Genomic DNA, 24,235 nt, shown 5'->3' with positions numbered 1-24,235 from the left:
CTCAGAAAGTAGGCATAAAATATAGTTAGTTGCTCATTTGAATGTTCTCATTTGTGTCGCCATTGTCTAGAAAAGCAAGCCTATAGTAAGTAACATGCTGTGTATGCTTTAATAATGGAAGAGATTCGAATTTGTTTTCATTCTTCACCTTTAATTGATGGTGTTTCTCATTTAGATGTTTATTTTCCCATTTCTAATATTGCATCTAAATTATTTTTTCTAAGTTTAAGTCATTTGAAATGTGCTTTAGAAACTGTGATGTGAAAAAAACTTTACAGTAAAACTTTCATCTAACGATGTTGCACCTTTTCTGAACAACCTAGATTAGGTCTAGTCTTGGGAATACAGTAGTTAACCTCAGAGATCTTGATCCTCTAGAGATGTCATTTATGAATGTCACAAAGGAAAAAGTAGTATGTGGTTTTTTTGTTTGTTTTTGTTTTGTTTTGTTTTTTAACTTAGGAAGAATGGTTAGGGAACCTGTTTTTCAGTGGATGGCGTTTGATAAGTGAATGTAAGGAAGTAAACAAGACAGCCTTCAAGTATCTGAGGGAATGTTAAAAGAGGGGAGTTAAGTTCAAAAACCTTAAAAAAGACACCAGAAGCCCATTAGCAACCGAGGGGAACAGAAATGTGATCATTAACAAGAGGCCTTGTGGTATGCTGTTTTGAGCCACAGGGATGGTGAATGGCTACTCTGCTGTACTGTTCACAGAGATAGCTTATGGGGAAAGACTGAGGGTGTGAGAGGCAGGGAAACTGACAAAGGTAGAGAGGGGACCACTAGGAGCTACGATGGAGTAAGGTGGCCAGAAAAAAGCAGTAGAGGTGAGAAAGAATTGTCAGATACAAAATGCTTTTGCAGCTAAACACGACAAGACTTGGTGACAGATAACCACAGAAGAGAAGGCCCTATGTGAACAGGATAGTGTGAGTGACAACAGAAAGCTGAAGTAGAAAAGACTTAGTTATTTTGTGCAGGGGAGGTAAGTGTGCGTTTCAGAACTGAAGAGAAAGCACCAGATTACAGCATTACGTTTTAGAGAAAATACATGTGGTCTTTTAGAGCCACATTTAGATTCTTAAAGGTTTTAAGTAAAATGAGAAAGGTTTTGTACCTAAGGCTGTCTTGTGTAATCATTAAGAAAGGTTAGTGCTTCCTGATTCTCCCTAAAAGAATGAGGAAAGACAAGCCAGCATCACAGCAGTTTGCTAGTTGGATGCATCTTAGCACTGCCATTGTAGAACGTACAAGTATAGAGGAATTGGATCATTTCAAAACTGTCTGTTAGAAAAGAAAGTATGCATGGATAGCTATATGAAAATCATTAAACCAAATAATACTTTTTTATAGTTAGGTGCTGTGATTATAAATCCATAGCAACATTCATTCTAAAATCAGTTCTCAATGTTTTTTTTTTCTTTCACAGAAAATGCTTGGCCAGAAGAGATGAGTACTAATTCCACTCAGGCCTAGAATTGCCTATTGAGATAGTCCTGAGCAGGCGACATACGAATGGCCCAAGGAAGCCACCAAATTGATTTTCAGGTTTTACATGACCTGCGACAAAAGTTCCCTGAAGTGCCTGAAGTTGTTGTATCCAGGTGCATGTTACAGGTTAGTGTTCAATGATTTCTGAATTTATTGATTCAATACTATTTATAATATTAATCTGATGGTTTTTTAGATATTGGAGGAAAACTCTGTTGGCATTACTGTACTGTAATGAAAAATGATCTTTGGTGTCTCATAGTAACATGGCCTCTGGCAAAATAGGGCTCTCATTGCCTGCCTATAATCCAGGTCTTGTCTGCCTGTAGATAGGAGTTGTGCTCGCTAGAATCCTGCTGTCTTTTCTTCATACTCTCATCAGATGTGTAAAATCCCAGATCTTTGTATGAAAATGGGGGAAAGGTCATTGAGTCAGAAAGCTTGTTCTTCTGTTCGCTGGTGCGTGTGCCAAAACATTGTTTGCATGTCAGTCTCGTATCTCTGACATGAAGGATTTGTATGAACAGTGCATAACTTCCCAATTGTGAAGAAAAAAATGTTGTTTTTATATTTCTAAGTTTACTTTATAAATTTTCCAACCTCTCCAGTTTCTACATTTTCTTATTATATAAAATTCTTTTTGGTTTTTCGAGACAGGGTTTCTCTTAGAGCCCAGGCTGTCCTGGAACTCACTCTGTAGACCAGGCTGGCCTCAAACTCAGAAATCCGCCTGCCTCTGCCTCCCAAGTGCTGGGATTAAAGGCGTGCGCCACCACTGCCCGGCAGTATATAAAATTCTTGAAATCCATAATTCTAAATATTTAGTGATAGTTGTAGCTAGCCATTCATTTAACCTGGAAATCTTCTTCTCAAAAAAGTATTTTGGAGATCCTTCAAAATTTGACAGATTATTTTGAAAATTTGATAATGTATGAAATTTTTATCCTGTTTTATAGTGACTACATATGTCATCTATACCCTTATTATCATCTCTTATCTGTACTTTCATTTGTTCTGCATGCTTTCCAACTTAACCTAGTTTGAGTCCTACCAATCATCTGCTTCCTTTCTAAATGAAGATATTATTGTTTCTTGGCAGTGTAAATACAGTTTCCTATATATTCGCTTTCTTACATTTTTTTTCCATGTTCTTCAAGGTGAGTTTTGGGTGTCTTGACTAATACACTAGCCTGTGGTCTGGAATCCCAGCTTTCTCTATAGCCTGATGTCATACTCTACACTCTTAGTTATCCTTGGGTATATGAAATTCTCCACACCTGGTTCATGTAGTTTAGAATAGGCAGACTTGAGTTCAAGTTTTGATGGTTACCAACAGTAACATCTATGAGCCTCATTTTTACTTCATTTCTTTACTGTTCGGTGAGAATAAAAATCTTCACAGAAAAGTGTAATCCAGGTAAATTAATTGGTAGGATACATGACTCACAGTTCTAGAAAGAGTAACAGTAATGGAGTTCCCCGTTATAAATATTTGGCGAATGAATCAGTAGTTAGTTCACATTTATCAATGTAGAATGTAACAGAAAAAAAAAAAAGAGAAAACAGAAGTGTCTTAGTTGGGTTTCTATTGCTGCGATAAAGACCATAACTAAGAGCATCTTGGGGAGTAAAGTGTTTAATTGCATCTTACACTTCCAGGTTAGTTTATCACTGAGGGAACCCGAGGGAGGAACTCTAGGCAGGAGCTGAAGCAGAAGCCGTGGAGGAGTGTTGCTAACTGGCTTGTTCACTTTGCTTTCTTAAGCACCTGTAACCACCTGCCCAGGGCTTGCTTGTACCCTCCAACAGCAGTCATCAATCAAGAAAATATCCCATAGACTTGCCTACAGGCCAATCTGATGGATTCAGTTCAACTGAGCTCTCCACTCCCAGAGATGTCTAGGTCTGTGTCAAACAGACAGAAACCAGTGAGCATAAAAGTAATAAAGTAGGAGTCAATGTTTTAAGAAGGTGGGAAAAGAGCAGAAACTGGGAAGAGGGGTAAGGTAAGCCTTCTCTTAGAACCCAAGTCTAGCTTTTTAAATTAAGTAGAAGGTAGAAATTTGTAGGAAAGTAAAGCTATATACTAAGGGTGTTCGGAGAGTCATTGAAAAACTAATAGAAAAATAATGTAATTTCTTTAACAAATCTCACAGACTTGATATTGAAAGATCTAGAACACTATAGCTCAGAGATTTTTGGTTTTTTGAGTCAGAGTTTCTCTATGCAGTCCAGGTTGACCTCAAACTTAAGAGATCCACTTGTGTCTGCCTCCTGAGCGCTGGGATTGAAGACATGAGCCACCACCGCCCTAAACCCAGTTCTGTTTTTAAATCGGTTAACTTGGAATGAAGTATAAAGTCTTTTATAGAACTGCTTAGGGTATTTTCAAAAAATAAAGAAGTCTAATGTATACTTCAGTATTATCTTGATGTTTTGAGAAGACAAACCAAGCGTTCCAGAGGCATAGGCACTGGAGGCAGGGGGAGATATCAGCCATGCCTTACCTCCTGCTTGTGGTTCCTGTTCAAGTGTTGTATGTAGACCATCGTCTCCTAACCAGAGTTCTGACCTCATTTTATCTGACTGCTGGGAGACATTTTAAGGTCCTTGATTTCTCTCTGGCTCCTAATCTTCCGGTGTTGTGATTTTTCCTCCTCCCATGTCTGAGTTGTGTCAGTTGGTTTCTGGTGGCTCACGTGCAGCATCGCATACTCACTATGTATTGCCTGTCTTCTAACCGGCTGCTTTATCAAAAGAATATTCATCTCCTTACATCTCCTGTATTATAGACTGGTCTTCCCAAACTACTCTCTTGTTGTTACTGCTCTGCTCGTCTCTATTCAGTAGCCAGCCCTCCACTGCTTATAATAACAACTACACTGCCGTGCCGTTCGTTTCTTTAAGTCCTCCATTACTTAAAACCAGTCTCCTTTTGGAACCATGCGTTTTACAAAGTTTCCAATGTGAAGCTTCACCCCAGCTAGAGGTGCTTCATTCACTGTGTTCAGAACATGGTTCACCTAACTATACCATTCCGCTCACCAAGAACCTGGGGTTTCTATGTTAGTTTTGTTTTTGTTTTGGGGAGAGTTGTTTGTCTGTTTTTTCCTCATCCAACTTGTGTGTGCACTGTGAACCTTCAAGCTGTATCTGCCTCATTAATCCAGGGTGTGTGTGTGTGTGTGTGTGTGTGTGTGTACATTAATGTGTATAGGTACAAGTATGTGAACACATGTGCCATGAATACACCTGAGAGGAGAGAAACCTCTACTGTTGTTTTCCAGAGCTTTCCATGTTGTTTTGTGGCACAGGTCACTGAGGTCATTAGTCTTGCTCTAATGTCTATGTGTATAGGGCTGACCACTTGGAATTGGAAGGCCCATCCCTGGAGAAGACTGGCTCTCCCTCTCAGCGGCCATTGATTGCCTGTAGCTTCTCATCTAGGGATGGTGCCTTTTGTAGCCTCCCTGTCCAGGCTGGTGTGTTAACGAGTGTTGTCATTATGCAGGTCTTACTTAGGCAGCCATATTGTTATGATCTCATGGGTGTAACTTCCTGTCACTCCAGAAGTCACTGTCTCACAGCAGGCATCCTGGTCTGCTGGCTCCTAAAACTGTTGTGTTGTAGATATACCCATTGATGCCAGGCACCCCACAGTTGATTATTCTCTGCATTTTGACCAGTTGTAGATTTCTGTAGTGGTCTCTGCTGCAAAAAGAAACTGCTTTGATGAGAGGTGAGAGCCACACCTGTCTGTGGTTTTATATAAATATTTACTTAGAATTTAGCTGGAGTATTCTAAACCTAGCTAACTGTCCTTGGCTGGAGAGGTCATAGACCTGAGAGAACTGACTACTGCCATTTTCCAAAACTGTCTACCTGATTGAGTTACAGGCTCTTAAGGGGGGGGGGGTGAAAGCTCATTTTTATTTGTCATTAAGTCTTCCATGAGCTCAAAGATTGCTGCATATATGATTGATGTCCAATAAGTATTTTTCTGGAGAATTTATGACCATGACCAATGGTATGGTACTTTATTCAAAAACACTTTGTTGGGGTTTTGCTTTTTTCTGCATGTTGCTCTGGAATGAGTTTTTGTCGTGCTCTGTTGACGGCAGAGACGTGAGCTCAGTTCTTTTTTGCTACTTTGTGCTTGTATTTCATTTGTAGATGCATGTTTTATACAAAAGGAAGCATAGATAGAATTGAGATGATTAGTGGTCTTTGAAAGAATCCATGTAGAAATTGGCTATATAAATACTGACTTCTTCTCTAAGTACTTTGAAGAACTTTACATTTTGTCATTTCACTTTAAAAAGAAATTTAATTATACCTTATTATATTCTTAAAGTTAATTACTTTGTTCATTATAAAAATTGTGTTTTTAATTAGGCTGCATTTTTACTGTATTTGGATGAGTCTATTTTACTAAGTAGCTTCTTAGTGATTTGGTTTACATTTATCTGTTACTAGCAAATTTTTTCATTATACTAACAGTGAGAATTAATAAACATTTACATAAAATAGTTCTCAAATCAAAAGATGTCTCTTATGATTATATTATCTATTCACCTGTTGTATAGTATTTCTGTGGTAATGATAGTCTGTGTGTTCACTTCTCATGACGAAGATTAACTTGTTCTTCTTTTGCTCTGTAGAACAATAATAACCTGGATGCCTGCTGTGCTGTTCTCTCTCAGGAGAGTACGAGGTATCTTTATGGTGAAGGAGACCTGAATTTTTCAGATGAGTCTGGAATTTCTGGTCTACGCAATCACATGACTTCTCTCAACTTGGACTTGCAGTCACAGAATGTTTACCACCATGGAAGAGAAGGAAGTCGAGTGAATGGAGGCAGGGCTTTAACACACAGCGTTAGTGATGGGCAGCTTCAAGGAGGGCAGTCCAATAACGAACTGTTTCAGCAGGAGCCACAGACAGCGCCAGCTCAAGTTCCTCAAGGCTTTAATGTTTTTGGAATGCCCAGTACATCTGGTGCTTCAAATTCAACACCGCATCTTGGATTTCACCTAGGCAGCAAAGGGACATCAAACCTCTCTCAACAAACTCCCAGGTTTAATCCTATTATGGTAACTTTAGCCCCAAACATACAGACTGGCCGTAGTACCCCCACGTCTTTGCACATACATGGTGTACCTCCGCCTGTACTCAACAGTCCACAGGGAAATTCTATCTATATTAGGCCTTATATTACAACTCCTAGTGGTACAACTCGACAGACACAACAACATTCTGGCTGGGTATCTCAGTTTAATCCCATGAACTCTCAGCAAGCCTATCAACCTTCACAGCCTGGACCTTGGACTACTTACCCTGCATCCAGTCCTTTGCCACATACCTCAACCCAGCAGCCGAATCAGCAGGGCCATCAGACCTCTCATGTCTACATGCCTATCAGTTCACCAACTACTCCACAACCGCCAACCATTCACTCGTCTGGTAGCTCTCAGTCTTCTGCCCATAGCCAATATAACATTCAGAATATTTCAACAGGACCTCGAAAAAACCAGATAGAAATCAAACTTGAACCCCCACAAAGAAACAGTTCTTCAAAATTACGTTCTTCTGGACCTCGAACTGCCAGCACTTCCTCACTGGTCAACAGCCAGACCTTAAATAGAAATCAGCCCACTGTTTACATAGCTGCCAGTCCTCCAAGTACTGATGAGATGACCTCCCGTAGTCAACCCAAGGTCTACATCTCAGCCAATGCCACCACAGGAGATGAGCAGGGCGTGCGAAGTCAGCCTACACTCTTCATATCCACAAACTCTGGGCCATCTGCAGCCTCCAGGAACATGTCCGGGCAAGTGAGCATGGGTCCTGCCTTTATCCATCACCATCCTCCCAAAAGCCGAGTATTGGGTGGTAACTCTGCAACATCTCCTCGAGTGGTGGTCACTCAGCCCAACACAAAATACACTTTCAAAATTACAGTTTCTCCCAATAAACCCCCCGCTGTTTCTCCGGGGGTGGTCTCCCCCACCTTTGAACTTACAAATCTTCTAAATCATCCTGACCATTATGTAGAAACAGAGAATATTCAGCACCTCACGGACCCTGCTTTAGCACATGTGGATAGAATCAGCGAAGCACGGAAACTGAGTATGGGATCTGATGATGCTGCCTACACCCAAGGTAAAGCTAATGTGAAAGGGGACAAGTCTCCATTGCTGGATTTATTGTACATAGGATGTCACAACAGAGGTGGGCATCAGCGTGCCTTCTGATCTGTTTAATTTATTTTGCAGGACTGGCCTTGCTACACTAAATGTTCTTCCATTTGGCTCTATCCCTGGCCCAACTTCCATCTTTAAATGTCCCAAATAATATTATTTTAATATTTGAAAATATTCATGGAAATTTTAATATGATTATAATCTGGAGTATTGTAGTTATTAGCTCTTCAAAAAATCAGTGTGGCTTGTTTATTTTTAAATATTTTTCTTTATTTTGTTTCATAGTATGAATAATGTTCTGCCTACCTGTGTGTCTTTGTGCCATATTCTTGCCTGGTGCCCATAGAAGTCAGATGAGGGCATCATATCCCCTGAAACTGGAGTTAAGGATGGTTGTAAGCACTATGTCGGTGCTTGGAATTAAGCCTAGGTCCACTGTAAGATCAAGTGCTCTTAATCACTGAGCCATCTCTCTAGCCCCTAATGCTTTTCTGACTAAGTTTCTTACAGGACTCTGACTTGTTTTGTTTTGTCTTGTCTTGTTTTAAACTGATGCATATGAAGTGATTTTTCACTCATGCTAGGCTGTGGTATTTTCCCATTCTATAATCCTCTATAGAGATTTTAAAACATCAGGTGCCCAGGGCCCAGCTTAAATTTGCGCAGTTAGCATCTTGGTATAGTGAGCTGATGCACGTGTTGTAGAGGTCTGTGAGGGGTTCTGTTCATACTAGAAATTGTTTTAAAATTGACACTACCCCAGTACTAGGACTGACTAAAACTGATTTTTCTTACGTCCAGCAGTGCCTAGGTTTCTGTCACTCACCAAGTTCTTCCATCGGTCTTAGTTGCCTCTCCTGGCAGAATGGCAGGCTCCCTGTGTTTGAGTATTTGCTGATTCTTAAATATAGAGCAAAGTTTTTATGATGATAAAATACAGTAAAGTAAACATTTTATCTGACTGGACATTTTAAATATTAGTTATTCGTATTTAACTTAAATGAGAAAACAAAATCTTCCTTAAATATGCTGTCTCCATATTGTTTTCTTCCCATTCTCTCTAGATTCCACTATAATCACGTTTCCCCCAGTACAGTCCACCTAGAAAACTACTGTCACTGTCTTCGGTGATGGCATTGTTACATCCTCAGTAGACATCTTTGAGCCTTCCTCTCCCTTCTCTGGAGATCAGCTACCCTCCCGGCCACGAAGCACTGTGTTTCACAGTGTCCTCACTGCCTTACTGTGGATTCTCTCCTGTCTGTCTGCTCACGTCTTTGCTCCTCCACTTTCTTGTCCTAGTGAGACCAGAGTCTCCTAGCTCACTAAAATTCTTAACCTATCTTCCTCTCTGTTCTTTGAGTATCTCATTTGATAGACAAGATAGTCCTATGTAGTCCAGCTCTACCCAAGACAAAATCTTCTGCCTCAGTTTCCCAACTGCTAGAATTAATGAGTCTCTGCCACCATGCCCAGGTCTGGCCTTTGATTTTAAATAACATTATATATACTTTTAAGCCAGAGTAATTCCCTGAGTTCAGGATACCTTGTCAACACAGTAGCTCTGCATTGGAATGTTTCATGGGTTTCTCAGATTTACTGACTCTTGAACCAGCCTCTGACTTTCCCACCAGGTTCTTTTCCTTAAGTCAGTTACTGGCAATTGAATTTTCTAACGATTAGAATAACCTTGGGAACATCCTTGACTCCTTTATTTCATATTCACATCTGTCAAGTGTCCTTCCAAGTCTGTCCAGAGTCCTGTCTTCCCACCTACATAGTCCCTGTCCTCATAAGTGCCACCACCTCTCAGATTAGTGTATTAGCACCTGGTTCTGACCCTTGCCTCCTTGTAGTCTACGTGCACTCAGCAGCCAGAGGGATAGTGTTTAAAACTACGTCAGATCCTGTCACTGTGCAGGTGATAGCTGTCTCTTCACAGTAAAAGCTCTCGTGCCTGCCATGCCTTCTCATCTACTTTTTGGCTTTTTCTTTTTTTTATGTTTATTTAGAGTATGAGTATGTGTGGTTATGAGTGTGTTTATGTTCACACATGCATACTCGTGTGCTTGCATGTTTGGGTAGGAATGCATGTACTTCAGCATTTCAGTGGAGGTCAGAGGACTCAGTCAGTTTTCTCCTTTGACCTTTACATCGTTTGTGGGGAATCAATCTTAGGTTATCAAGTTATGAGTGTCAAGTGCTTTGCCTACTGAACCGTCTTGCTGGCCCCACTTTTTCCTTTCAGCCAGTACCTCGCTTGATCTGTCCAGCTCCTCTGGTCTTTGCAGGTTGCCAATAAACACAGAAGAAAGGCATCCCTTGATGCCTCTATACTTACTGTTCCTCCTGTTTGGACTTTGCTGAGACTCACTGAACTATAAGCTACATTCCTCTTTCTTCACTCCTGATGGAGACCACCAGAGAGAGTAGCTGCCGAAAATTAGGGAGCTGTCTCCTTCCCCCCATTAGTGGCATGCTGTCATTGGGCTGACACTTTTCATTAAGACTGTTGTCATAGGGAAAAGAACGATACATAGTGTGTGTTATGAAGCCAGGGCTCAGCAGGCTGTCTCTCTTCTCCGAGCAACCTCTCTGAGAGTGATTTAGATGGACATAAATTATATTTTAATAATACAATTTCAGTGTCTTGCTTCCAGCCATACAACTTGTGAGCTGAAAAGTTTATTGAGTTTTGTTTCTTATTCCTTGTCGTTTCTCACCAGCACTTCCTTACAAGTCACAGCACTCCTGTTGGAGATTTAATAAAGTTCTGGTTATGATACAAATTCAGTAATTTTTTTTCAAAAGGAAATATAGTTTAAATTAGTTACAATTTTTAAATTGGTTTAATTTTATGAAATCCCTCTCCTAAAACTTTGTTTTATGTTAATTATAATCACATTATTAGTCATCTCAGTAATTACAAATTGATATCAAACTTCTTATGATTTGTTTTTTTCAAGTGAGTCTCCCACCTGTTGGCTCTTTTCACTCTTTAAGGGAACCACTTATTAGCTTGGTGTCACTCTTAGAGTTAAAAGACTCTCCTTAAGTGTGCAGTGCTCTGTATCCAGGGTTACCAGTCCGCTTCCCCATCCAGCACCATCAGACAGGAGCCCCAGTGATTGCATTTCTGTTAGTAGCAGATCTGCCTTCTGAGGCAGCGTGTCCCATCTTTGGGAGCTCTGCCTAGTAAGCTATGTCTTAAAACTGATGCCTTGATGGGCGTTGGTGGTGCACAGGTTTAATCCCAGCGCTCAGGAGACAGAGGCAGGTGGATATTTGTGAGTATAGCCTGGTCCATACAGTGAGTTCCAGGATAGCCAAGGCTATACAGAGAAATCCTGTCTCAAAAAAAGAGAAAGAAGAAAGAAAGGAAGGAAGGAAGGAAGGAAGGAAGGAAGGAAGGAAGGAAGGAAGGAGAGAGAGAGAGAGAGAGAGAGAGAGAGAGAGGGGGGGGGGGGAAAGAAAAATGGTATCCTAAAAGGATTATGAAAATAGTATGCAAATTAAAAGGTCTGACAAAAAAATGCAGTAAATATGTCTCCACTTCTAACCACTTAACTGTTAAATACAATCTCTATAGCATTCTTTCTCCTTATATAATATATAAATATACATCCATAAAACTGCATTTACACACATATAAGCACACTTTAGTACATACTATATACATTTGAATATCTGTAAATACATGGGTTAAGTCACATCTAACCACAGTTGATAAATTGGACTTGCCAGGATTACATCTGGACTGCAGACATACAGACTTTCTTATTCACTAAACAGTACAGTATAAAGCTGTTTATGTGATACTTATATGATATTAGATATTATCACAAATAATCCAGGGCTATGCTTATGCACATATTAACAGGTTTGTCTTTCTCTGCGACAAGACCTTTCTCTATAATGCCCAAATAAACTTTGAACTCTAGCTCTGCCCCTCACGTGCTGTCCTTACAGATTAGCTGTGGGCTCTGTTCTGCACCATTCCCACCCAAGACCCAGACAGGAAAAGTTCATCTCTGCTCCATGACAAGAGACATGCTAGCAGATCAGTCATGCTCCGGGCGGGGGGGGCGGGGCAGTTCTTGTGGTAAAACAGGTCCCATAGCCATACCCAGCTCTAAGGAGACCGCAGTTCTGCATTCCACCTTGTGACTGCTCCTAGACCTCTTGTACTGGTCCATGTGCCCCACTTATGAGCAGAAAGCGATTTCATAGTGTCAACAAGAGTGATCTTCTCCCTTCTATCAAGTGAATAAATGATTGGAAAGAAAATACTTCCTTGTTCTGTCACATAGAAATGTACTGTGTGGAGGTTGAGGGAACACGAGTGTCTTCAGGAGGTACTTCTTTCTTACTTTGTGAGCATGCCTGTTATTAAGGGACTTGGTCTACTTTCTTGTAACTTGCAGTGCCTTTTACTGCGCTCACCAATGTTTTAAATGCTTTACTTTTGTGTATTCACATTTGCCGGTCTCTTCCCCTTCTAGTTTCTGGCATTTATATCATAATTAGAAAACCTTTCCTGTTCCACAGTTTGGAAAAGCAGATAGCAGAAATGTCCTGTGTTTCTCATTGGCTGTGGTTGATACTCCTTGAAACCACAATGAACTAGCTTCATGACATTCCATCACAAACTTGGAGACTGCTTTGTGTCTCCTTTTAAAGTAGAGATCTGTCTAAGCTGTAAGCAGGCTCTGAAGTAAGCTTTACATGGTGTCTGTACCTCAGTGCTGTAAAACTGCATGTAAACCTTAGTTATGCACAAATAATGCCAACAAGTGAGTGCCTAGCACAAGCCACACCAGTTGTGTTAAAAGTCTAGCTCGTGTCTTGTCAGTACTGAGTGTACCTGATGTGGATGACTCAGGTACAGAGCTCCCGAGTTATCTCAGTTTTCTCCTTGTGTCTGTTCTTTGAATTACAGGCCCTGCTGCAAGATCTGATTTCAGCTAGCCTTAAAAATGGCAAAACAAATGAAAACAGGATGCTTTCAAAAGCTGCCATCTTTGAATCTTCTGTGTTCAGTCACCAAATAAATGTCTAGTAGTAATACAAGCAATGTATAAAACAGATACAATCTCTGCTGCCAACACATTTGAAGTCCAGAAGAATTTAGATTTATTTTAAAAGCTGACATTGTACTTTCTTTATTCTAACTTGAATATGACTTAGTCATATACCAGTTTAGGTACATTAGATCATATAAATTTTATATTTGAGAAATAAGGACTTACTATATTTTAGTGATGAAAATTATGTTTTTTAAAAATAAATCTAAAATCTTTATATCCATCAGTCCCTGGGACATTTTAATGGATAGTCTTTAATAACTACATTCTCTTCTAGTAGTTCTGAGTTTTGTGTTTCTGTAAGAACTAGGCATTATTACAGTACCTAAAATTATTAAAACTATCAGAAATTGAAATGTCTTTACGGGTTTTAATAAAATTCAGTGTTTGTGTCTATCAGAATCTGGCAGAAGTTGGTGTGAGGCAACTTCTTCTAGAGACTCCTGTACCCACAAGCAGTGTTGGGACAGCCCTGGTACCCAGCAGCCTCTGTTGGGTTGTTGTAGCAGCAGAAGGGGATGGTACACTTGTATTACATGTATCCATTACTGTAATTTTGACAAAAAGAAGACTTAAAAGCACTGGATGTGTTAGTAACACACACCCACATCTGTTTGCAGCTCTCTGGAGTCCTGATGTTGCTGTCTTCTCTTACCCTGTTGCTATGCGCTCCACAGGGTGAGGGATTGCCTGTGCATTCTGCCCCTGGGTTATTGCAGTGTAGTTGCCTCTCAGCTTGTTAAAAGAATGAGTGAGTGGAATGTTGCTGTTATAAACAGCATATGTCTGAATTTGTAACATGTACTTTGCGGATTGGAGAGATTACTCAGCAGTGCTGTTATAGGGGACTCGGATTCAGGTACCAGCACCCACATGGAGGCTCACAGCCATTCCAGGGCATCCTCCACCCTATCCTGACCTCTGCAGGCACAGAGAACACTCATATATGCAGTCATACATATAAAATAAATATTTTTTAAAATCTTTTTTGCTTATCTCTGTCTCAAGAAATGCGTTTATTTAGGTTTTGCATCTGTTGTGGTCACTAATAACAGTATAAATTATTCTTGTCAAATTTTTTGTTTTCTATGTCTTTCATTTCCTTTCTTGGTGACTAGGCTTAATAAGCACACATTCTTTATTTTTCTTTTTTTTATTTTAATTTAGAAACTGGGTATTTCAATTAGATATCGCACCTTGATTCCTAAATATGTAATCCCTAAATATGTAGCATGTTGGCAATTAAAAATCGGCTTCCGTGTAGATTTAAGCCTGGCCTGTAAAGGAAACACAGAGAAGCTGGTTGGTTCACTGGGCTTGCACCTCCTTTCCAAGACCATAGCATTCTTCTCGGATGCAGAACTTCCTAATTCTCTCCTATTTTCTAGTATTTTAGTTTCACCTTGCTTTCAGCCATCCCCGGCATCCTCTCTCACCTAACTGTAGTTGTCTCGTGGTTTTCTCTGTAGACTGAGCTTTTTGTCATTTGTCCTCATAGTCCATGTTTATTTCAGCAGCTGCCTGTTGTTTGTATATTCTCCCACACTTTGAAAATGTGTTTACTTATCAGTGCTCTTTGAGGATTTAGTTAGGTGAACAAATTGTTCCATTATCTTCTAGAATTATATCTCCATTTTCTTCAATTTAGGGACATTTTTAACCAGTACTCTTCAGATCAGGACTTTTGCCCACACACTCTACCTGTCCCTGGAATTTCTTTTTAAATGAACAGGTAAACAACATTTAGGAAGTGATTCAGTTTGAAAAATGTGCCATGTAGCCAGTCCATGTAGTCCATGGGTTGCCCAGAGCAGTATGGTAATGCTACTGCGTGCCTAGACCCTGGCGTACCTACTCAGCATTTATGCTCTGGGATTTATTGCTGCTTTTAGAAATCCTGCTAGAATACCTTCACCAAATGTGGTCTGAGGGTGAGAAAATAAAGTATTTATCTAAATGACCCTTTTTAATTTGAAGTTTGAACAATTTGTTCATATTCATGTGATTTGAAGTCATTCTTATTTGTTATAATCAAAATTATTTACCCCATTCCATATTCCCATGTAAAATGTCTGTAAAATTATCATGTTAGAATATCTCAAACATAGACTGTGGTGTCACACTGGAGGAAAGAGATTTGTCCTTTCTACGAGTCCAATGTGAGCTACCAGAAGAACAAGTTAGGTTAGTGTAGTAAGCTAGAGCCTTTCAGAAAATAACAGGTGACTGTCTGCAGCCATAATGGAGGTTTCAGTCAAACCATTAAAACATTCTTAGGTGTGCAATATTAAAAGTCTACAGGTCAAAAGTTTTGAAAATTTAAGTGGCTCCCAATATTTTGTTGTAGTGTAGCTCTGGGATTCTTGGCAGACTGTCACAGAAATGCTTGTCTGCTGAAGGGTTAGGTGCTGGAGTGGGCTGGTCCTCACGCTGTGCTCTTGTTGTAGCTCTGCTGGTGCACCAGAAGGCCAGGATGGAACGGCTTCAAAGAGAGCTCGAGATGCAGAAGAAAAAGCTGGATAAACTCAAATCTGAGGTCAATGAGATGGAAAATAATCTAACTCGAAGGCGCCTGAAGAGATCAAATTCCATATCCCAAATCCCTTCAGTAAGTCTCCTATAGCCGCTGGGGCCTACGCTTGACCAGGAGAGCAGGCTCTCTGCCGTAGTGTAAAGGCTTGGTCAAGTGGTGGTCTGCAAATGCTCTTAATTTATACTTGTTTTTCTGTCCTTACTTTCCCCTGCCAACTCCATTCTTTGTTCACTAATGACATGAGAATTCAATATAAACCTTTTTACATGGAATTATTTTTCAGCTCGAAGAAATGCAGCAGTTGAGAAGTTGTAATAGACAACTCCAGATTGACATTGACTGCTTAACCAAAGAAATTGATCTTTTTCAAGCCCGAGGTAAAGTTCAGTGCATTCTCAGCTGAAATTCATTGAATTGATCTGCCAAGTCTTTTCCTGTGGCTGAGAACAGGCTTACCAGTCACTGTCTCAGAATGTTTAGCTTTGGAGCCAGAAAGTGCTAAAGAACAGTTGGCCCCTCTTTCCCCACTAAATATGTAGTTGGTTCAAGAAACCCGTTACACCGAGTAGCCTTTAGCTCTTCTGTAGCCTTCTGCTGTAGCCTGTGGTAAGGGAAGACAGTGGTTGTCCTTCTAGCTGCACATCACCCGTGTGCCTCCTGTGTGTAATCTGTCTGAGGATTTATAGGAAGGATGTGTCTAGGTTACTTTCCCCCTTTTCCTTTTTTCTTTCAAGAACTGCGTGTCCTCACCTCACTGGCACTGCCTGTGTTGACAAGTACAAAATGACATAAAAGTGTAATTGTGCTCTTATGACAGTGATAGGCCTTGATAATTTCCAAGCAGTTAGTAACCAGCATTAATTTCTTATTATAGTATAAACTACTTAGATTTAACTTAATTCCATAGAAAACATAAATAAAACTTTATCTCTCAAACCTAATTCTGAAGTTGTGGGGTGGGAATAAAAATACACAAAATTTAAAAGAGAAAAAGAAAACAAGGAAGTCTTGAGTCCCGTTTCTGTGTTTAATCCAGCATCCACTAAACTGAAAGATGGTGGGCTTTTCTTAAATTGCTGTTAAAATGCCAATAAGCTATCATTATAGCTTATCATATAGAACCTGGGATCGATCTGCTTCTGATCCTTTCTTACAAATGTTCGCTTCACTTCTTCCCAGTTTATCACTTGCCTCTCTTCCTGAGTACTATCTTATGTGTATACTTTGATGGTTTTGAAGTCTTACACATCATTTGAAATTAAGAGGGTATAATTTAAAGCATTTCTTCTGCTTATTTTTAGAAAGAAATGCTTGCTTTAAGAAGTAAATTAAGTATTTCTGAGCTATAAATACTGATATATTTCCTTTTTATATATTTCAGGACCACATTTTAACCCCAGCGCTATTCATAACTTTTATGACAATATTGGATTTGTAGGCCCTGTGCCACCAAAACCCAAAGGTTAGTGAAATGTGAGATGGTGACATTTGGAAAGCAAAATCTTAGAAAAAAAATTTTTTCAACCTTCCACTTTAGAAGTGTTTCCAACATTGGCATTCGGGAGTGAACGCATCAGGAAGATGTTTGTTTATGTTTATTTACATTCTGGGTTTTGAGGAGGATGCAAAGATGTAATATATTTAACTTTTTAGAGTATGTTTGAGACCTTAGTAGCCATTGTGTACTCTGAAAACAGAAAGTTTGGGTTTAAAACAAAGTGCAAAGATTTAGTGTCTTTAAATTCTTAAACAGTGGTGAGGCAGGCACTTTAGAGAAATTCAGTTTTTTGAGAACATTGCTCTATATAATTCTGAGTAGTCATACATCCTGAATTCCAGGTAAATTTCAAAACAGTATCATCTATAGCATTTTACAGCATTGAAAGTCACAGAATGTGTGCACCAAGGTAAGACATTTAAGTCTGTGGACTTGAGCCAAGCATTAGGATATATGTACAAATGAAATTGTGTGCATAAATCTGACTGGCTGAAGTTAAATATACAAGCATGGATACTTAGGTCACTATTTTCCCTATTAATTATGATACATAATTTGCTTTTAGCCCTAAGAGAAGTAAAATAAATAATTTGTAAATGAACATACAATATTAAGAAAGCAAATTCTGACTAAAAAAATGCAGAATGTGGCAAGGTGGACTGCACCAAGTAGGCAGCAAGTGAAGGAAGAAAACATGTCATGTCAGAGACACACAAACAGACCAGGATGAAAGTGTCCACTCAGATTGAAACATAAAATCCAATCTGCATCAGCGGGGAAAGGTGCTTTCTGTGAAACCTGAGGGCCTGAACTCAGTCAGTGGAGGCAGAGAGACAACTGAAGTTGTCCTCTGACATCATGGGCCCTGGCTCACATGCACACACTCCACACACACAACAAGTGAATAAAGATAAAGAACGTCAACAAGCAAAAGGAATTTAACCTCAGCATCATAAAGGCCATTTACCAGAACCATAGATCCAGTCATAGTGGGAGAAACTGAAAGCCTTCTAGCTCGTGGAAGGGACAAGACAGGAGTGCCCTCAGTTTCTGTTTCTTTCAGTGGAGTGCACTGTCCTTGCCTGAGCAGTTATATAAGAAGAAGAAACAAAGGCATCCCAGTCAGAGAAGGAAACAGAAGAAATGGCCGGGTGGTTATCTCCAACTGCAGTTTTGCTTTTTTTATTGGTTAGCCACAGAGAAATAGTTCAGAAATAATGTATAAATTTTAGATAGCTTTCATTAGTATAGTGTTATAATCTATTTTACCGTGAGTTACTACTCTTTTAATATACCTAATTTATAAATTAGGACTTATAGGTATTTATGTTTTTAAAAAAAAAACATAATATTTATCAGAATAAGTATTAGTCATAGTTTCAAGCATTCACTGTTAAAAACTACTTAGTCAATTCATTAATGTTGTCGTATCCCACAAAATCATCCCACAAAAATCAGTTGTTTGTTTGAACAATTAAGCAAAAGAAATTCATAGGTAGCAAAAAAAAGTTTCATTCACAGTAATAATCAAAATGTTAAAATAGTAAAGTTCACCAGAGGCAGAGAATTTTATACCAAAATTATAAACACTGAATAAGGAAATTATCAGAAACATTCATGCTCATGGATTAGAAAAAATGTACTGTTAAACTACCTACAATACCCAAGATCACAGTTTGTTTTGTTTTTTTAAGGTGCATCTGTGTAAGGGTATCAGGTCACCTGCAGCTGGAGCTACAGTCAGTCATGAGCTGCTGTATGGGTGCTGGGAATTGAACCCCAGTCCTGTGGAAGAGCAGCCAGTGTACTTAGCTACTAAGCCGTCTCTTCAGCCCCAATCTACAGATTCTATCAAAAGTCCAGTGTCATTATAAAAATAAGAAAAATATTCTAGCCGGGCGGTGGTGGTGCACATCTTTGATCCCAGCACTTGGGAGGCAGAGGCAGGCGGATTTCTGAGTTCGAGGCCAGCCTGGTCTACAGAGTGAGTTCCAGGTCAGCCAGGGCTACACAGAGAAACCCTGTCTTGAAAAACCAAAAAAAAAAATGAAAAAAAGAAAAATATTCTAAACTTCAGACAGGATTGTAAATAGGCAGAGCCACCTCGAGTGAGGGTAGAGCTGGAGATAGCACACTCCTACTCCTGCAGAGGGACAGTGATCAGAAGAGTGCAGTCAGCATGTTAGTGAAGGGTGCTGGGAAAGTCGAGTCTCCATGTGCAGAGTGATGGGTTTGTGCCCTCCGTATCCAAACAGTGACTCAAATGGAGCGGCAGGAAGGTTGAATGGTAAGGACTCTTGGTGCTGACCAGCGCTTGATGACCTAAATTCACTCCCCAGGCTGGCTGCACATAGTAGAAGGAAAGAAACAACTCCCACGAGGTGGCCTCTGACCTCTACATGCATGCTGTGATACATGCATATTCACACATGTGCATACACAAAATGCATGAATGTAAAAAAATAACTAGATTACAAATTAAAATACAAGATGAAACTTGGTAGATGGAAACGTGGCATTGTTGGGGGTGTTGACTTTTGGCTCTAGCAGCTAAGGGGCTGCATACCAAAGGACCGGACACGACGGAAGGTTCCCTGCTGTTTAACCTGGACTCAGGGCTTTCTTAGACCATGTCTCAGTTTTAAAATCCCAACAAGAAAATGGGAGGATTTCTTTGACTCTGCCTTACTTTTCAGCATGTTACTGCTATAAGTGTAAACAGTTAGAAAAGAGTTGTTTAAAGACAAGTGTCATAGCACACATTGAATGCCAGCACCCAGGAGGTTAAGGCAGGAGGGTTGGTGCAATTTAAGGTTAACCCAAGCACCAAAGGGAAACTCAGCCTCAAAAAAAGGGGGAAGGGCTGAGTTGTTTGTCTTTTGTGTTATTAAAGACTTGTTTTTTTCAGTAGATGAAAAAACAACATTGAAGGGAACTTGTTTTCCTAGTAAAAACAGATAATATGTGTGCTGCAGGCTCACATTTGGCAGGGTGTGACAGTCAGCAGGACCCTTCACAGCCTGACTGGACAGTCAGTGGGGATGGTCACAGTGCTTACCCTTCCTTCTCTTGCACTTGGAAATGAGGGGCTGTGTTCTCCCTTAGGCCATGGAGTGTTCCTGTCGAGTGTCACAGTGAGTGTCACAGTGCTCTTCCTCAGAGGAGAAGCACAGTCCTTGTCATCTGGTCACCAGTTTGGTAGACTTTGTGATTTTTTTTTTAACTTAAAATTGCCTTTTCTTTTATTCCTTACAGATCAAAGGTCCACCATCAAAGCACCAAAGACTCAAGACACAGAGGATGAGGAGGGGGCTCAGTGGAATTGCACTGCCTGTACATTTCTGAATCACCCGGCCTTAATCCGCTGTGAACAGTGTGAGATGCCTCGGCATTTCTGAGCCAAAGGCCCCGTCTTCCTATGAAACCACATCTAAAGTTTAAGAACGTCGCCTGTCATGGGGAAGTGTTTCACTGCCACATAGAAGTTAGTCCAGTTGAAGGTGTGACAAGACTGGTGTGCTGTGTTGAGTGTCAGCCCACAGAGCTAATGATACCTCAGTCTAATGTCATGGGCAGTGAGATTCCTCACCTGAAAGGTAACCTGAGAGACCGGGCTGCCTGCTGCCTGACTATGTCCAGTGTCACCGTGTCAATGCCTAGGTGTTCCCAGGACTTCTCCCCTCTTGTCACTACTGATCTTGATGGGAGAAGGAACAGGATGATCGCTTTTTGTGTTTTTAAAGCTTTTGGTGAAACACTACATACACAAAGAGAAGGAACAAGGTTTGACTATTTAAAAACTCTGCTGCCACATAGTGCCAGTAGATGCGGAAACGTCAGAAATCTGTGGTACTTTTGGCCTTGTCCTCTGTCTTCTCTGAGGACATCTCTGTGAAGCCAGCATCTAGGTGTGAGATTAAAGGAAAGCAGTGTGTCTGTCTGTACAATCCGCAGTGCGCTCCCCAAGCCTTTCCTACTGTACAGATCTCTCACGTCTGCTTTGATTTCTCATTATCTTCTTATATTTCTATATGTATAGTGTAATAGACTTTTGTTAACTAATGTGCTTTTTTCCCTTTTAGTAAGCACGATCATGATCCTTTTTAAGCCTGAGAAAAGCAATGCCATAAGATAGAAAGCATTAATGAAGTGAAACTGTGCACAACATAACTTCCCTCTCCTCCTCCTCTTCCTCCTCTTCCTCCTCCTCCTGTCCTTTGTCCCTTGGTGCCCAGTGCTCTGAGAAGACATGCAGATGCTGCATGTGGGTTGCAGGAAACACTGCAGGCATGTCAGACGGTCACGCTATACACTGACTTCAGCAGTGGGTGACCAAACGTGTCATTTTATCTTCTCCAGCAGCTTAAAGCAAAAAGTATTTAAGCCCACTGCCATCTTGCCCCATCTGTGTGGTATCCCGTAGAACTCCATGGGAGGTTCGTGTTGGGAAAATGCAGTTGAGAAGCAGCCGTTCATTCCCACAGCCTCTTTCTGGGAAGAAGTCTAGCTGCCGTACTGTTGGGACAGTCATGTGTATTTATAAAACATAGTCATCTTTAGGACAACTGAAGAAAAGCTGGAAAAAAAGAAAGAAAACAAGCAGACTTGAACACTGAAGCAACCTCAGACATCTCTTTATTTTGATGATATATTTTTGTAAGGAAAATAAATATTCATATGATCAGGAATGTATATAACTAAATGAAATCAAGAAAAAATAACAGTATGCATTTTAAAAGAATTATGAAATTATCAGTGCTTGGAATGGGGCTAAGGGAAGTGCTGACATATAGCAAAAAAAAAAAAAAAAAAAAGGAAATAATGTAATTGTCCCACTGTAAATGTTCACAAGTGGCTATGTTTTAAATAAACAGGATTATTACAGATGAGCGTTAAAAAGGTCACAGCCTTGCCTTCTGGGCTTTGCTCCGTGAGTATGGAAAGAGAGGTACGGCAACCGTAGGCCACGGGTCAGCGGCCCCGAAACTCATACATTTGATGCATTGTGTTTTAAAAGTAGGCCTTGTTTTTCAGCTTCCTCTGCAGTTCTATGTGAAGATTGGTAAATCAGTTTTTACTTGTTTTATTAATAAAACGTAATTTGGATATCTTGAGTTGATGGTTTTGTGATTTAGCTGGGTAAACTATCTTTGTAACAGATAAGTTATTTATAAAAATTAAAAAAACTTATATTCTAATATGGATTTTTGTGGCTTGTCTTTGAAGTTTGTGGGACAGTTTGTACCCAGCATAATGTTCCATAGTTACCTGAGGTCAAGAGAAGGCAGCCCCTCACTCTCTTGAATCTTCTCATGAGTTCCCAGCATCCCCTCTGGATTCTGTCAGTTTCTGCAGACTGGTTTCTTTTGTGTGTCTTGATTGGTTAGTTGCCTGGTTTGTTCTTGCAAGCCAAGTCTCACTAGATAAGACCAGACTACCATCCAATTTGTAGTCCCCCTGTCTCAGCCTCCCACCATGTTTGGCTGTCAGGCTGTTTTTAACTGATCAAAGCAGTCAGGTGTCAACTGAGGAAGCAAGTGGATGGTGCTTCCTTTCGTAGTGTACTTTAGCTCTTTATTTCTTTTTAATTTTTAAAAATTCTACCCGACTGTTGAAAACACATGGGACTTCTTGGGCTTTGCCTAGGAGTCAGTGATGCTTCTCCTGAAAGGAGCTCTTATACTTTGTGAAAGAGTCAGTCTCTGGCTGCCTTTGGATCAAGATGTAGAACTCTCAGCTCCTTCTCCAGCTCCATGTCTACCTGCATGCTGCTATGCTTCCTGCTATGAAAATGGACTGAATCTCTGAAACTGAAAGCCAGCCTCAATTAAATGTCCCTTATAAGAGTTGCCTTTGTAATTTATAGTCAGACTTTGAAACAAACAAAGACATGCCTGCTGGTGTCTTTGACATGGTCTGTATGTGAAGGCCCACCTTAAGTTTTTGAGATCTAATGAGAGAAAATTTTGCCAAAGAATAAGCGGTCTGAACAGGACAGTGGTCTGGAAGCCAACTTTAGAAATGACCGTATTGAAAAGAGCGTCACACCTGAACACCTCACAGGAGCATGTGCCACCATCCTCTATTCCCAGTTGGGGGAACTCTCTGAAACCTTAACCCTGGGCCTGTGAGGTGGCTCAGCAGGCAGAGCTGAGTCCCCAGAACCCACATGGTGGGAGGAGATGACCAGTTTCCGGAAGTTGTCTTCTAACTGCTCTACGTGAGTATGGTGTACTCACGTGCACACACACACATACACACAAGCATGCAAAGTTAAAAGCGGCTGTTACCTTCTGTTACCATGTCTAATATACAGAGACCCATGTTGTACATTTTGTAAACAAAAGTGAAATTCTTGAGTCACCATTTTTACTTTTTAGGTTTGTTTTTTTCCAAACAGGGTTTCTGTGTAGCCCTGGCTGTTCTGGAATTCACTTTGTAGACCAGGCTGGCCTGGAACTCACAGATGTGCCTGCCTCTGCCTTCTGAGTGCTAGGACTAAAAAGGTGTGAGCCAACAGAGCCCAGCACTTTGTAGCTTTTTTTATACAAGGTCTTGTTGCATAGTAGCCTAGGCTAGCCTTAGGCTCATTGTCCTGCCTCAGCCTCCCAAGTGCAGGAATTCCAGGCCCTTGTGCCACTGTACCCAGCCATTTGCTTTCTCTTTTTAATCACATGTAATGTGCGTCTGAGTGTGGACTGTGTGAGTAGTGCCCATAGATGCCAGAGGTGTCGGATCCCCCAGTGTGAGCTCCCTAAGTTTCCTTCTGCCTTTCAAGGCCTTTTTTTCCACAGCACAATTAAACAGGTGAGATGCTCTGCATTGTGTCAGTTGCTCTAAGGACGTCACCATGGATCTATTGGTGTTTGAGTCACGGAGGCTCAAGTCCTCTCAATGCCAAAGATGGGTTGCTTCACAGAGACTGGGTGGGGTGGGGGCAGCAGATTGTACATGGAGGCCAGAGGCCAGCCGAGCCTCAGATCCACATCTGCTTCCCTGGGACTGTAAAAGTGCCGGCCACCACGCCTCGATTCGGGGTGGGAGCTAAATTTGGGCTCTCTAACTTGCAAAGAAACCACCTTACCAACAGCTGTCCTCCCAGCCTTCTTTACAAATATAATGTCAGGCTGGCCTAAAGATCACGTGTGTATTCCTGTTGCTTGTCCGGCTGTCTAGGAAGTGTGTGTTTTATAGTGAAGTATAACATTAATTCTCCAAGATGACAAATGCTAAATTCAAACGATGGCGGGGGGGGGGGGTGCCCACCTGCATGTTTTTGTGGACTAAAATCCACCAAACACTCCCTTGCCTCGCCGCAGATTTCCTCATTTCCAGCCTCTGCTACTGACAGTCCCACCTGGGAACCCAGCCGCCATGGGTTAGTAGGCTTGTAATTGGCCCCCTACTCCACTTGCTGGTTCATAA

At 40.7% G+C, this 24,235-nt stretch overlaps 1 protein-coding gene across 1 annotated transcript in view; it reads left to right on the top strand.

The window, feature by feature from the left end:
• The window catches only part of Tab2 (TGF-beta activated kinase 1 (MAP3K7) binding protein 2), a 50,597-nt gene extending 28,587 nt beyond the window's left edge, over positions 1-22,010 (top strand). The window contains exons 2-7 of the mRNA XM_028764352.1: positions 1,431-1,618; positions 6,154-7,654; positions 15,227-15,387; positions 15,596-15,689; positions 16,694-16,774; positions 20,066-22,010. Of these exons, the coding sequence (XP_028620185.1) occupies positions 1,517-1,618; positions 6,154-7,654; positions 15,227-15,387; positions 15,596-15,689; positions 16,694-16,774; positions 20,066-20,208 (2,082 nt within the window). The 5' untranslated portion in view covers positions 1,431-1,516 and the 3' untranslated portion in view covers positions 20,209-22,010. The remainder of the gene's footprint in view (positions 1-1,430; positions 1,619-6,153; positions 7,655-15,226; positions 15,388-15,595; positions 15,690-16,693; positions 16,775-20,065) is intronic.
• Positions 22,011-24,235: the final 2,225 nt, after the last annotated feature.

The sequence above is a fragment of the Grammomys surdaster genome, unplaced genomic scaffold, assembly GCF_004785775.1.
Source record: "Grammomys surdaster isolate TR1022 unplaced genomic scaffold, NIH_TR_1.0 143, whole genome shotgun sequence".
NCBI classification, from domain to species: domain Eukaryota; kingdom Metazoa; phylum Chordata; class Mammalia; order Rodentia; family Muridae; genus Grammomys; species Grammomys surdaster.
The sequence above is the reverse complement of the archived record's forward strand: the minus strand, read 5'-3'. Positions and strand labels throughout refer to the sequence as shown.